We start from the raw sequence: 16,110 nt of genomic DNA, 5'->3' as shown, positions 1-16,110 counted from the left end.
CTGCCCGCCTCTTGCTATGCATAGGAGTTGTTGGCGGCGGCGTGTGGGTGGTGGTGCGGTTGTAACTATTGTGTGGTCTGTTGTGTCTGTGGTGTTGTCTATTTTATTGTGTTATGATGTGGTTATATTTGTGTTGAGTTGCTCAGGCGGACTCTGGTTTGCCGTGGAGGTAGCTCGGTTGGAGCACGTATGAGGTGGTTCACTACATGCGTGTCGTAAGGCCTGAGCAAACTCGAAGGTGACTTCACTCACCACAGGCGTTGCACGTAACGGGGGTGGAGTTATAGTGTAGTCGTCTCTGGAACACGTAGCAGATGTATATTTCCGGAACAGGGTCTGACTCGATGCCAGCCCTGAGCAGAAGTATGCGAATAAGATGTAGCCCTATGTACGTACAATTTTTCAGGGATTTCGCGGACCTAAACGGGGTTAGATCGCCGAAACAACAGCCCTTGGCCGCGCAAAACCTGAGTCATTCCGATATGTAGAATCGGCTGTCGTGGGAAAGGTTGGGTGTTAGTTGTAGTTGTTGTATCGGCTACAACAACCCCGCCCTAATCGGTTATTCCCTGCATCATTGTCGTCTAGCTCTACAAGCGGTAGCCCCAGGACGCGTGCAGCCTCGACGGGGTCTGTCCATAGGGATAGGGGCGTTAGAGAGGTGGGATTTAGAGGGCATACCAAGAGATGCTGTGAGTCATGGGACGACTCTGCGCATGCCGGGCATTCGTTGAGAACATCTTCATTTAATCTGCTCAGGTATGGGTTCAACCTGCTGCAGTAACCAGAACGCAGTTGGGCTATTATGGTCCGAGGGTGTTAGTGATGGATATTGCCTGCGCGACCGACGTAACAGCATTAGATCGCCGAAACAACAGACTTGGTCAGGTGAAACCTGAGTCATTCCGGTACGTAGAATCGGTTGTCGTGGGAAAGGTGGGGTGTTAGTTGTGGTTGTTGTTGTTGTAGCGGCTACAACAACCCCGCCCTGATCGGTTAGTCCCTGCTTCGTTGTCGTCAAGCTCTACTAGCGGTAGCCCCTGGACAGGGGCGTTAGATAGGTGGGATTTAGAGGGCATACCAAGAGATGCTGTGAGTCATGGGGTGACTCTGCGCATGCCGGGAATTCGTTGAGAACATCTTCGTTTAATCTGCTCAGGTATGAGTTCAACCTGCTGCACTAACCAGAGCACAGTTGGGCTATTATGGTCCCAGGGTGTTAGTGATGGATGTTGCCTGCCCGACCGACGTAACGGGGTTAGATCGCCGAAACAACAGACTTGGTCAGGTGAAACCTGAGTCATTCCAATACGTACAACCGACCGTCGTGGGAAATCAGGAAGCATGTCACATAGATCGCTTTTGATTCAGCGTCCAGCGAAAAGATGGTAAACACCAGTCTTTTTGCACGCGTTGACAATAAGCTTGTTCAATTTCTATTTTATTTCGTTACACATCAAGGCATCATGCACATACAAAAAACTTAAAACATTACTAATAATTTTAAAACTTGGTTTTCGAAATTAAAAGCAATTATCTCGAGGAATCAAACATTGTAAAAGTGTTTCATATTTTCTATGTTTGGCGCTTTTCTGGCAAAATTTAAAAAGCCACGGTTTCTTTAATACCTCAATTTTGTATGTTTTCTGCAAGCTGCATGGCATCTCTTCTTCTTGTCGCAACTATCTGGCAGCCCTTCCACCCAGCTGTTTTTTTGGTTTGTTTATTTCCTTCAGTGGTTTGCAAAATCAGGTGCTAGTTGGAAGTGGTTTTTCTTTTCGCGTTTGTTCGCAATTAAAAGTGAAATTACGATTCTGCCACGTTTGGCCGTGGCGGTTGTAATTGGAGTACTTCGCTCTTCCAGCATTCGGCCAAAGTTTGTAAATTCAAAGTTAATAATTGTGCAATCGGTGGTGTGTGTGTATCTTGTTTAACGATGCCTACAAGCATATGAGAAAAAAGTGTTTGCTGTAAATTTGCAAAAATGCGTGCGTTTCAAAATGTTTATTAGCTAGTGATGTTGCCAAATTATTTGTCTCAAAATTCTAATTATAGAAACCGACGAGGAGGATGCTTTTGGCAGTAGTTCAGATACACCCGTCAAACAAATGCGGCCACTGCAAACGGACGAATCGTATGAGTTATATGCTACCAAGACAACAGCATCGCTGGAAAGTCCACCAGCAACACCACCGGTCGGAAACGACAACGACACAATCAGTATAAATGCCAAAAAGCACCATGACGAAGACCAGCACCAGCACCAGAGCAATAGCGACAATGACGATCACACTTCAGCATACTCACAATCCGATGCCGATGAAGATTCAAGTTTAGTTTTCTTTAGTGAAGGCGACTTGCCGGCAGTCGAGTTTGAGCCTCCATACACAGCGCCTCTTGCGCCATTGCTCACGCCAAAAGATTGGAAAAGAAAACAGCGTAACAGTGGCGAGCAAAAGCGTTCACGTCGGTCGAAAGCAAGTGTAAAAAGTAAGCGTCGATCGCCGAGCGTAGCTCTAAAAGAGAGATTTAAAAGCTACGACAGTCTATGTGAGATGTTTATACAGCAGGAGAGGTATGCCAGTGCTAACGGCGATGCAGGCAACCAATTGGGAATCAACGCTCATGATGATGACAAAGCGTACGAATGTCATAAACTTGACTACTACAATGGTAACAGCGACGATTGTGGGGCCGGCGAATACGTCGAATTTGATGACAAACTGCTGCGCGGGAACTCAAGGAGATTATGCAGGCCAGCTGATAAAAGGTAGGAGCAATAAATTCGCAAAATGATTATAATATACGAGTGTATATGCGCAGGCGTTTTTAATTTGATTTTGCAGACGTGTGCATGCATTATGAAGTCGATTTTGTTTATGCATATTTTTTTTTTTGTTGGAGGTGTGGGTAGTATCTGCCAAATTAAATATTTCTTCGAGAAAAATTCAGGCAGCATGCATTTCAAGCATTTCAATCAAGTTTGTTATCGAAATTGCTGTACGTACGGTTCGAGGGCTTACATATATTCAACACGATATATCTGCAGTTTATACAAAAACAACTTTGTGATCTTAGAACCCATCTGGGACTTAATTGCCATCACTGGTTGCAATCTCTAACTTTGAAATTCAATAGTTAACTCTACAAGTTAACTTATACAAGGTCAGCATTAGCATCATCGATGGCAGTTAAGTCTAAGGTGGATTTTAATATAGGAATCTTATTTTTGCAAATACTGCAGAGAGGTCATATTGAATATATGCCCTCGATGTCCATCTCTTAAAAACTTAATATTAAAAACAAAAGTGGCTGTTTCTTTTAATTATGAAATAACTAAAAGCGTTCTTGAATTTGCGAACTACCTAAAGAGTAACAACATCAAAATTTCCAAAACAAAAATTTTGGGTAATGTTGACAGTTATTGACCACATACAGTTCTGAGTGGTTCGGTTGCGTATACAATTTTTAAGCGCAGATAGAGATATGTAATTGTAACAACTTTTGGACTTCAGATGTTATACATATGAACACGTTTAGATGAAGTTATATCTGAAGGTTAAAACTCCCGGTACAATCAATGCGTTTGCTAGAAAATGAAGACATTTTGATGTAGTAGTCCATCATGTGTTGCCTTTTCAGCGAGATTTATGGAAGCAAATGTAAGGATTAAGTTCTCTTTCTACTACTACTAAAATTAGTATAATATATATGCATGCTGTTATATGCCAAGTAGATAATTTAAGCAGGTAAAAGGCCTTCCAAAAGGCCTTCTTGAAAGTAAAGAGGCTTTCCACTTTGGATTCCTTTCTCCTTTCTTTTTTTTCTATAGAGTGGCACAAATTAAGGGGCTTCTGCTTCCGATACCCATAAAGGGCTTCCAGAAGGGCCTTTGTAGGAGTATTTTTTATAAGGCCTTTAGGAGGAGGCTTTGCTGGTTCTTTAATTCATAAAAATCATTCTTCTTTAAGGTATTTAATTAAGGTTCATATCAAATATGTTAAATAATATACAAAAAAAAAAAAAAAACCGAAAAGCTGTCACAAATAAATGCCAATTGGAAAATAGGCAAGCACCTTACGATGTAGTCCATGTTTTCTTTCAGCTTTTAGTACCGAAATTTTTACGTTATATATTAGTAAAGCAAAAAGGAAGAAGTAAAGCGCAAGGAAGATACTACCACACACCGAACACCGTACGTACCTTATTTGGTATAGAAGATAGAAGTAAATCTGATACCAAATGTCCATCCTAAAAACCTATTTCCATAAGGCGTTCATGCCTTTGTTAAGAGATCATTAATTGTATGAAAACTGGTTTAAAAAACTATTAAAAAGCGTCGGCCTTAACCTTGTTACTTAATGCCTTTAATTATTGGAATTATTACCGATTAAGTGAACTGCTAGTAAATAGACAAAAGCGGTAAAAGAAACCGGAAGAAATAATCAAATTTTTACATCCAGTCTGTACAACTAAATATTCATATGTACCTTCCCTTATAGAGTAAAGGCACACATATGTATATAATTTTCTATATGCACACGCAAGAGAAACATCGGAGTTCCTTGAATTTTATTTTTTAACATAATATAAAGTATTAAATGGACGGTCAATCAGCTGCTGCTATACATTCCCCTTAGTCAGCAAGTAAGCTGGGTTAATCACTTAGTTACTGAGAATAGCAGCTAATGTTTTCATTAGCTTAATATGTACTCATATCTGCCTATGGATCCATACAGCCCATATACCTTTGCATGACTATGTATGTGCATCCATACATACAGATGTATGTATGTACATATTTTTGGATGCTAATTTGTTCACGCTAACGTATATAGACGGAGCTGCGCGCGTTTAGCTCTTTCAGTGAGTGGGGCCACGTTGGGCTGTTTGGCGTCCAGTGAGAAAGGCAATTTTCTCAGTTTGTAGTGGAACGTCGTCCGCGTCACTGATATGTGTACGATTCCGGATTATTTGTCTAGTTAGTTGCGGGTGCCATGCGGTTGTAGATCTGTTCCTCTTTTTTTCGGTATGGCTAAGGAATTAACATACATATGAACTCAAAGTGGTACGATTAGGAAAGCTGAAGATAAAATAGATAAAAATACAAGACTAGCAGCTTGAACAGGTGCAGACATTCATAACAACACAGCTAATACACATTTGCTTAAAAGTGCTGTGAATGCTTCTACTGAAAAGCAAACAGTGGCAAAAAGAGTAAATAAATATTTAAAATAAGTAATTTATGAAAATCCCCCTCAACGTTGTTAATTTGTTGAATTGCGGGTTACATAAATGTACTTATGTATGTATGCCATTGGATTTATAAGGAATTCTCTATGCACGTTTATTTTGTTTATTAATCATCGAAAAATGTCCAACCTTCAGTGTAGCGTAAAAAAAATTATAACAAAATAAAAGTAATTGGCAAGACTCGAAGTTCATATTTTGCCAACAGTCGAGTCATTAAATTTTTTTTTGCTTGCGCCTTCAGCACCTCAACACCTTCATATTTGTGTGCACGCTTTTCTTAGCTTAATACTTAATACTTGATCTTTCTACTGTACTGTGGTCTGTTGTCTTTTTTATATTTTTATCATTTTTGTTATTTTACGTGGCTGTGCCGTCTGGCTTACTTAATACCGACCGCATTTGTTGTTTGTTTGTGATAGCGCCTCCGCTTTTCTTGATTTGTCATTCTCTTCTGTTTATTTTATTTTGCCAACTTTTACGTGTATTAAAAAAAATACTTGCATTTTTATTTGCCTCTCGCTGATTTGCACATTATTTTTCAGAATTTTATATTTATCAGTAAGTTATTAATATACATACATAAGTGCGAATGTGAATGTTTAATACAATTCAACACAATTTTATAAAAAAAAATTATTTTTTTTTGCGGGTTTACACATATCGAGCGCTAACCGCCAAAATAACGTAAGCGACATCTTTTTTCAAAATTTTCTTTTTGATGCAGAAATATTCCTGGAGCATCTAGATACATTTCTGCATCAAAAAGAAAATTAAAAAAAAAATGTCTCTTACGTTATTTTGGCGGTTAGGGCTCGATATGTACTTATGTATGTACATAATATCGCACACCTAGATCTAAAGTGAGCTAACTCCAAATTCTGAGTGGAAAATTTAACTGCTTGTGGATTGTACAGATTTAACGTAATTAATATAACAACAAGTGTTAAACCATGAAGAAAAATATATTTACATTAATTGGATGTGAGTCCTATGAATTGATTTATGCAATAAAAATCGCCCAAATTTTTTTTAGTTGATCGCACTTTAGATCTACATGTGCGATATGTACATGCAAGGAAATTTTGAAAGATGTTTTGTCTCATGGATAATTTTTTTTTTGTTTATTGTCCTCATTTTTGTTCATTGACCTCAAGTACTCCGTTCTAGTATACTCCCGAGATCTCAGTTCCAATCAGCGTAACGTGCAACCCTAATGTCAGTAAATTAAAGCTCACCAAAAATCATTAAACTCTTGCTAAGGAAGTATTTCGATTAATCCAGTGAAACTATTTAAAAACATTTTTTATTGCCGGACTTCAGAGTACGAATAAATATTTTTTTTTTTCGAAATTGCATTGCAAAAATACATACATAGTACATACTTTACATTTGGGGTGTGCGGCGATCTTTTTTGTTTGTTTGTAAGGTGATCCGGTCTAATGTAGTTCACACATCTACATATGTGTTACTAAATATTTGGGCGTTTAATAAGAAATTTTAGTAGACAATTATGTTTTAGAAAAACCAAATAATTTATTTAAATATCGTTATTTTTTTTTTTTTGTATAACAAAATAAACACATATACAACTTAAAAGTAGCCAGTACAAAATATTAACGAGGAAGCAATTTTTTGCTTATTTTACCGAAACACGGGAAATATTTTTTTAAGTGGTAAGTGCATTTTTGCGGCCGTTAAGTATACCTCAATTATTAAATAAGATGCTTCATAAAATGAAATTCCTTTCCCGTTAATTTATAAGGTGGCAGATGAGTACATGTTTTTTTTTTTTTAATTAATTTAAAAGACTAATAAATTTTTGTTATGGTTAGTAAAAATGTTGGAATTGGAGTGTGAATAGCCTCAATTGTTGATCGAATTGATTGCTTTACGTCATTCAAAGCTGGTGTTTTCGTTTTGTAATTTTCCTATCTGCAACAAACCCATAAAAATGACAAGCAGTCTGTAGACTGGCGATGATACAGCCGGTCCTACGTACCGTAATAAGTCCGGTTTTACACGAACAGGGTTAGATCGGCCAACCTTTATTTGTCCGCATGGAATATTGATATGATAGCTGCTATTTAAGATACCTGAAAAAGTTTTGGTCACCTTCAAGGTCCCTGTCTGACGAAGTTTTATGGTGGTGTCGACATTTCATTTGCTGATCGCGTCTCATTGTACCTGAAGCGATGTGCGGGTTAGTTAAGCCGACAATTCACATTTCATTCTAAGGCAAATAACACCAAACAAGGAGTGAGAAAAAGGCTGTACAAGCTGCTAAAAATAAGGTACCTCTTACTTTCACTAGCGGTGAGGTTCAGATGGCCATCGGGAAGACAAAAGCCTTCAAAGTCTCATTCGAGACTTTCTGAACTCTTTCATTGCGCGGAGTTTTAACGTGGCTGGACCCAAACCCAGACGATATGAGCTGCGATTTCAACCGTACGCACAAGAATCACTTCTGGCCACTCCCAGGTGAATGACAGTCAAAAGTTTTCCACTTCTGCGCTCGAAACCATCCTCCGGGTTTTGATATTACATATTGTTAAAAATGTTGTTATAAATACTGATCAATATCGATATGTTTATATGTATGCAGTTATAGTTAAGTATTTATCGTTATCGACGTTTTTATGACTATTTTGTATAGGTTTTTTTTTACCGTTATATTAAAAGTTAAGAAATACACCCACTACAACCAGCTATGTATGTATGTATGTACTCGTATAACTGTATTTGTGATTGTATTAGTAAGCAGGCGAATACGTTTTCCATGAACGCCTGTTGCATTCAATAAATTTCAATGCCATTCGCTGTGAAGGCATTGAAAGTGCCTTAGGAGATGATTACGTACATACATACATACGCTTTACTACCCTCGATTAAATATGTAGGTCAGGCAATCTAAGGGAAGAGAGTGTTAAGATAAATGGATAAAACCGTAGTTTGTAACCACAACAACTTAAATCGATTCTAGACATTCTGCAGGAAATACATTTTTAATATACTGTTTTTGAATCAAGAGAAAAGTTTGTGATTACATTAACAATTCGGAGATATATAAATACTTTTTAAGTGACCTAGTACAGGTCGTAGTGCTGGTCGAGTAATTCACGAAACTGCGTTTAAAATTTTTGTAACACCTTCAAATTCTCGACTTATTCCTAAAAAACCATTTTTACACGCACTAAATTGAAGCTTTTATATGGATTTGGAAAGAAGAATATTTGTACTATTTAAAGAAATAATGCATTTATTCTGTAAGCACATTGTTAAATTTTTGGAATAAACAACAAACAAATTTTTTTTTTCAAAATTTAAAAAGAAAATAGTCTCTTTCAGTCATTAACTCGAAAAGAATGTTCAGTTCCGAGTAAAAATAGGTACCATTTATAAAACTAAATGTTATACATTTTCTAAGATTTTTCCAAAATCACTCCGATGTAGTTTCACAGAAAAGTTGAATCAGTTGGATTGCATTCATTTCGAGGTTTCAATAATTCGTATAGAAAAATTTAAATTTGTCTCTTTAAAAAAATGTTATAATTTCATAATCTTTTTATTGATTTTAATGCCTAGTTTTACTCGGAGTTAAACATTCTTATAAAAGTAATGATTAAGAGAGACTATTTTTTTTTAAATTTTGGCAAAAATGTAGAAATGGGAAAATAATAAAAGTTGGTGTAAATTTCAGATTTATTCAAAAAATTTTCAGATATTTACAATGCGCTTATAAAACTCGTAATTTCTTCAAAAATTACAAATATAGTTCCTTCTAAAGCCATATAAAAACTTAAAATTGGTTAAAAAGTAATCGTTGTTGCCGGAAGTCAGGCGAAAATGGTTTTTTAAGGTAAAGTTAAAAAATTTGAGCGTATTACTTAAAAAGTTCGAGGATTTTTTTTTATTTTGTAACACCGTGTAATCTTATTTTGAACTTAAATGTAGTCTGACATTTTTTTTCCGGTCAGAAATTTTCAAGTCTTAACTCGACTTAAGCTGTTATTCCTTGCTCTTTTTTATAACCATATATGCATCTGAAATCCTGTTGAGAGCATTCCCATAAAGAGCCCCTTAGAAAGCTTTTAGCTATACATACAGTGACTCAAACAAGTGATCACGTTTTGATTTTTTATAAATATATCGATGGCTGAGTTGAAGATCGACCTATCTCGGCAGCCAGTTCGAAAACGCCCTATTCAGAAAACTTTTCAAGAACGCCCTACTTCAGAATTTTATTGAAAATCACTCTATCTCAGAATTTTGTTGAAGAACGCCCTATCTCAGAACTCGGTTCAAAAACGCCCTATCTCAAACGAAAATACATTGAAAATAAGCTGAGATAGGGAGTTTTTAAATCGGCAGATAGGGCGTTATTCAACCCAATTCTCAGGTAGGGTGTTTTCCAATCAAATTCTGATGTAGGGCGTTCTTGAAAAATTTTCTGAGATAGGGCGTTTTCGAACTGGCTGCCGTGATAGGTCGATCTTCCACTCAGCCATCGATGTTTTTCGAGCTAATTTTTTTTCTCAAAACCCAACGCGATTTTTTAGCCGGTTTAAACTTGTTCTTCATTCGACTAAAATTGTATGGGCTATAAAGCTGCATACCCAAAAATGTTCTTAAAGCTCTGATTTAATAGTTGAAATTGTGATGAAAATTGTTGAATTTTCTTAAAGTTTTTATAAAGTTTGAAACTCTGATTTATACAGTTTTGGTTAAAGCTTGGACTATATCTTTTATAGAAAAAAAATTAACTCGAAAAACATTACGAATATTAAAAAAATCTACACGTGGTCACTTGTTTGAATCACTGTATGTTTGAGCTATATATCTGCTATCCAAATAATAGGCGTGCTATATACGACTAGCATGTATTTAAAAACATTTTAATGAGTGCGTGTTAGATATTAGAGAGAAACTCAGCGGTTCCACTGAGAATATTAAAATTGGTAACAAAACGTTTGCTAGTGTCTGGCGTCGCACCCTGGATGTTATACTATTTAATGGGATAAAAGCATACACATGTAGGCAAACACACATACAAACCAAGTGAAAATTCCTAACTAGGGAATAAACTTGACTGTCAGGAGAAGGCGGTGAATAGTTAAAACAGCATGTGCGAAATATTTCATTTATATGTTAATGAAAATCGCAAGTTCTGTGGTTAAATGGAGAAAAATATATGTTTCAACAAAGCGATGTGCTTCACATTTTAGTACTACACGCTCAGCACTCGATAGCTAAACAGAGAAAGTTCATGTATTAAATAGAAAAAATAATTGCATATAACAACTTAGCGCAATTACTAACCAGATTCCACTCTTCTTTTAAAGAAAACTTCAACACACAACGAGTCTGACACTCGATGCAGAGGCATCGCGACATCAACGCAACAATTCAGCCAAAAATAGCTCAAAGTACTCAACACCCTTAGCGCCAATGACTGATAATAATATTTTAGAGTGTAATTTTGTAAATGAAGAAGACTGCTGCCCACCAATCAAATACAATGAAACACTTTTCTTTGCGGATGGTGTACGTTTGATTGATTTTGTGCTTGCCTACAAGGTGGATCCGGATGCTGCACAGGAGGCGCTTAACGCACATAAGCGTTTTAAATTTGAAGCCAATCTATTGGAGCATGGCCTGCAAATGGAGTTGGACTATAAGGAGCAGCAGCAGATACATTTTGTGAAGGTAAGCGAATGCAAATTTAATCTGGCTAGCATTCAGTTAAGTGTGCTTTATTTTTATTCATTTTGAAATTGTTTCTAGATACATGCACCATTGGATGTGTTGCGTTGCTATGCAGAAATTTTAAAGCTACGTATGCCTATGAAGGAGGTAATTATAGTTTTTTTTTTATTTTACTTTGTTGTTCTTGTGTAGAAAATAGCAGTTACGGTAGCATCATACTACCAAAATAGTGACATACATTTTAGGACCTCAACCAAATAAAGCCCAACACGTTAGTATCCATGCGCGGCTGTCAAACTTCAAAGGAGTATTGTTCCACCTCTTAATTTTTTTTATAATTAGATTGACTTTGAAAATGATTCTTGTCTTTAGAGTCTATAGTGAGATTTTTATTTTTTATTTATTTTTTTATCAAAGAAAGGGCGCAGCAAACGTGCTGTTACGGCGGGCCCGGACAAAAGCGAGAGAAGTGTTAGTTGAGTGGGTTTTATGGCGAATGTGAAGAGATGGTTTGGCGTTTTCTTTTCGATCGAAAAATTTTACCTTCTCATTGCCCCCTTCGCAAAAATACTGATAGAAGGCAATGATAAGGCAAAATTTTGTGTACGATGGACAAATATGGGTTCGAAAGCTGACATAATGGCCTACGAGGGAAAAATGGTTCCATTATATAACCATTATATTCAACCCTCAAAAAACTTGAATCAAATATGAACGGCCGAAAAAAAATTAATACTTTGCGGGGTAGCTCCAACAAACAAATTTTGGTTTTTGGTTTTATGGACTTTTCTTGTAGCGTCGATTTCAAACATTTTTGTTTCAATGCGTTTAACCTAAGTGTTTGAAGCCTTTTGATAACTCGGTGCTTAGCCTTATTCACGGAAGTATGCAGTGTGAATGCCGGCTAAAGCTCACTTCGGGTCCGATGAGGCGCGATCACCGAATGAAATATGCACACTGTTATCGCGAATGGAGATGGATCTTGCGATTTATTAAAGCTTACTCACACTGAAAGTAAAGCTACAGGCCTTAAGGTGCTCTTACCACTGGTGTAAGAATTTCTGGCAAAAACAGCAGAAATGTTTTTCTGTTTCTATGCTCGACTCAATGCCAGTCCGAAGGAGAAGAGTACGCAGCAATTTTACGGCGGGGTGTTGTTTTAATAACGAACAACTATTGGAAGGGTTCGCCGATTAAATAGGGCTAGACTACCAAACCAACTGTACATTGCCAGAGAAAAGCTGAATCGATCCGATACGTGGAACAGGCTGACGTGGGAAGACAATAATGTAATTATGTATGTATGATATTAGTTTATTCTTAAATCACATGCAAGAGCTTCTTAATTTGTGAAACGTTCACCCACTTTCGTTGAGGCCCTAAAAACCATTATATGAGCGCTAAAAAGCCATACATAGAACTCATATTCGTATGCAAGAATAGTGCTGCGTATGCAGATAATTTAGGAATACAATACTATTTTTCATCTAACCTAATATCTTTTCCGGACAAAACGAAAAAACTAAGGCATCGAAATGCTAAATCCTCGCAGACCCTGTACAAATACTACTTATACTCACTTTCCGTTTGAGGCAGCGTAATCACTCTCCATGTCTAAGAATATATGTACATATGTATGTATTTAGGTGTATGTAGTTATATTGATCGTATTTAATAATTCGTATTAAGATAAGATAGCTTCAAGGATAACACATAAAATTTTTAGTTCACACTGTGTTCTAAAAAAGTTTTTACTCCATAATATTTATTACTACAAATTTAATTTTACATACATATATGTATGTACATACATAATTATTTAAAATTTTTAAATGAAAAATCCGCTTTCCGATTAAAAATGAATTGATTTAAATGTTTTCATATTTTCCATTTTAACTGATAAAGGTTGAAATTGCATCCAATTCCTTGATTACTGCTAAATTAAATGACAAATTTTCTTTTTTTCGTTTTCAGCAATATTATGTAGACTTTGTTTTTCCTTATTATGTAGGTAAAAACAAAAAGTTTAAACCCTTAAAAATTTCATTTTGTAGTATGCCAATGTATTAGAACCCCACAGATGTTTCATAAAATAAGTTTTTAATGGCGCTATTAGATAAATTTTTTTGAATATTAATTTACATCCCCTGTTACTTAGTTATTAAGCATTGCAACAAATTTACTTTGTATGTCTTTCCACTCAAAGTTTAATTTCTATTTAATGCACTACTATTGCAGGATCTTTGTAGTACCACAGTTTACAGCAAATACAGTCGTTTGCATCATGCAGCGCAGTATCTATCACGAAAGGTCTGAATAACTTACATACAACATGCCAACACAAAATATTTGCATTTATTTAAAATAAAAAAAAAAATAAAAAAAGTCGCTGCTAACTATCGGCAATTTACTTCCAAATCTCTCATTCGCTTCTGCTCACTTTAGCGCTTTAGTTCATGTAAATATTCGGTTGCGAACACTTTGCCGGCTGCTCTGCTGTTGTCAACTATATTTCAGCTGTATACTATAAACGCCATAGGCACTTAATGTTGCAATTATTTAATTATTTATTTCTTACATACCCTTTGGAATATTTCAATATCGTTTAACTGTGTTTGGCCTTTGCTGCTTTATTTCCATATAGAATCGTTATACTAATCTTTGGCGCTTATTAATATCAATAAACTAAATCTTCGCTCGTCTTTTTAGATACCAGGCATGTCTGCAGTGAATCGCTCGACCAGAAGCATGTTTTCTAGTCTCAAAAGTGTTGTACAATTTTTCCTGCGTCACATATTTGTGGATGAAGGTATATTTCCGCGTCGCGCCCATCGTTTCACAGCCATCTATAGTCGTGATAAGGAATATTTGTGAGTTTTAAATAGTTTCGATACTTGTTTGTTGAAAAGTGTTCATGATTTACGTAAATATGTTTTTGATTTCAGATTCGACATCCATCATCGTTGCTTCTTCACCAATGCAGTGCGTTCACGTATAGTTCAGTTCATATTGGATCGCCAATATTTCGAGGAGCGCAGCAAGGATCCGCGTGCATTTGGCATTGATCGTTTAGTGGAATCAAATATTTATTGCGCAGCTTATCCGTTGCACGATGTAAGTAAAATTTTGTGATTTTATTTTCGATTAATTGCTATAATAGAATGCGTATAATGCATCGTCATCATTAGCTGAATCCATGAGCCGCTACTTTCGGAATTTATTTTCATTACAGTATCAGTTCGATGCCACTTCTACGAGAAAACTTAATACGATGACTTGAAAAATTTAAGACTTACATAGTTATTTCAACATATTTTTCTTTATTTCATAAAAATTTCAAGATTTCACTTAGAAACCTCTATAATCATACAAACTTTAAGACTTTGTAAAATGCGCTAACTTCATAAAAAATAGCTGTACAATTTCAAATCTATTGCTTTATGTTTTAGGGCGAAATCACAGAGAAGGGTACTATGCGTGAGGCACTGTACACTCACTGGGCCTCCGTCAACAAATGGTATCGCTATCAACCGCTCGACTATGTCAAAGAGTACTTTGGCGTAAAAATTGGTAATTGAGCAACTTAAAAATGGCTCTTTTTCTTATGAATTAAAACATAGCTAAATTCCTTTATTATTCCTTACAGGTTTGTACTTTGCTTGGTTGGGCTACTACACTTACATGCTGCTGCTTGCCTCGCTGATTGGTGTCATCTGCTTTGTATACTCATTGATAACTTTAAAAGATTATGTGCCAGTGTATGTTTACCATATTCACTGCAAAAACAACACTCAAATTATATTAAATTTTTTTTTATTCTATTCACTTACAGCCAAGATGTATGTGCCAACGAACGTACTAAAAATCTTACCATGTGCCCTCTATGTGATTGGTGCAATTTTTGGTACCTCAAGGAGACATGTTTTTATGCCAAAATTACCTACCTCTTTGATAATCCTAGTACTGTGTTCTTTGCCGTCTTTATGTCCTTTTGGGCTACACTCTTTTTAGAGTTATGGAAACGTTATTCTGCTGAGATAACGCATCGCTGGGATTTAACTGGCTTCGATGTACACGAAGAGCATCCACGTCCCGAGTACTTGACACGTTTGGAACAGTTAAAAAATACGCGCACGCGCGTCGACTATGTAACGAATATTAAAGAACCCACAGTGCCATTTTGGCGCATGAAATTTCCTGCCACCATTTTTAGTGTTTCGGTTGTATTTTTATTGATATTTTTGGCTTTTGTGGCGCTTGTAGCGGTAGTTGTATACCGCATGTCTATGCTGGCGACGCTTAAACTGGGTTCTAGTACAATGACTACATCGAGCGCAATTATGTTGGCTACAGCGTCAGCGGCTTTCGTCAACTTGTGTCTGCTCTATGTGTTGAACTACGTAAGTTTACCGGAAATTAATAAAAGTTACCAAAGTTATTCCCATTTTACTTATCAGATGTATACACAACTCGCTGAGTACCTGACTGAATTGGAAATGTGGCGCACGCAAACCCAGTTCGATGACTCACTGACGCTAAAGATTTATTTGTTACAGTTTGTCAACTATTATGCTTCCATATTTTATATAGCGTTTTTCAAGGGAAAATTTGTGGGACATCCAGGGCAATATAACAAGATATTTGACTATCGACAGGAAGAGGTACGCGTTTGATACATCGACTTCGCTTTCCTTCCCCTTTTATAATAACAAATTATATTTTATTTTTATCTCCTTACAGTGCTCTTCCGGCGGCTGTTTGACTGAACTTTGCATTCAGCTGGCAATCATTATGATTGGCAAACAAACCTTTAACTCCATACTGGAAGTGATAATGCCAAAGATATGGCGCAAAATTATGGCCATACAAGTGGGTCTCTCACGTCTCTTTAGCAGCACGACTCATGATGTGAATAAGGAAAAAGTGGAGCGCTATTTGCGTGATTTGAAATTACTGGACTGGGGTCCGCGCAGCTTGTTTCCGGAGTACTTAGAAATGGGTAAGTGTGGCAGTTATTTTGTTTTTTCCACAGTCACAACATCTTTTTTACCCTTCATTTATAGTGCTACAGTATGGCTTTGTTACATTGTTCGTAGCCGCCTTCCCATTGGCACCGTTTTTTGCTTTACTCAATAACATTTTCGAAATGCGTTT

General features: G+C 36.5%; 1 protein-coding gene across 1 annotated transcript in view; it reads left to right on the top strand.

The window, feature by feature from the left end:
* The first annotated feature begins 1,751 nt into the window (after positions 1 to 1,751).
* Positions 1,752 to 16,110, top strand: part of LOC118745458 (anoctamin-5-like) — an 89,501-nt gene continuing 75,142 nt past the window's right edge. The window contains exons 1-12 of the mRNA XM_036478933.1: positions 1,752 to 1,988; positions 2,056 to 2,770; positions 10,593 to 10,956; positions 11,035 to 11,103; positions 13,666 to 13,826; positions 13,902 to 14,070; positions 14,406 to 14,526; positions 14,603 to 14,714; positions 14,789 to 15,356; positions 15,414 to 15,617; positions 15,697 to 15,955; positions 16,020 to 16,106. Coding sequence (XP_036334826.1) covers positions 1,985 to 1,988; positions 2,056 to 2,770; positions 10,593 to 10,956; positions 11,035 to 11,103; positions 13,666 to 13,826; positions 13,902 to 14,070; positions 14,406 to 14,526; positions 14,603 to 14,714; positions 14,789 to 15,356; positions 15,414 to 15,617; positions 15,697 to 15,955; positions 16,020 to 16,106 — 2,833 coding nt within the window. The 5' untranslated portion in view covers positions 1,752 to 1,984. The remainder of the gene's footprint in view (positions 1,989 to 2,055; positions 2,771 to 10,592; positions 10,957 to 11,034; positions 11,104 to 13,665; positions 13,827 to 13,901; positions 14,071 to 14,405; positions 14,527 to 14,602; positions 14,715 to 14,788; positions 15,357 to 15,413; positions 15,618 to 15,696; positions 15,956 to 16,019; positions 16,107 to 16,110) is intronic.

The sequence above is a fragment of the Rhagoletis pomonella genome, unplaced genomic scaffold, assembly GCF_013731165.1.
Source record: "Rhagoletis pomonella isolate Grant_MI unplaced genomic scaffold, Rhpom_1.0 Rhpom_scaffold_00001, whole genome shotgun sequence".
Taxonomy (NCBI): domain Eukaryota; kingdom Metazoa; phylum Arthropoda; class Insecta; order Diptera; family Tephritidae; genus Rhagoletis; species Rhagoletis pomonella.
The sequence above is the reverse complement of the archived record's forward strand: the minus strand, read 5'-3'. Positions and strand labels throughout refer to the sequence as shown.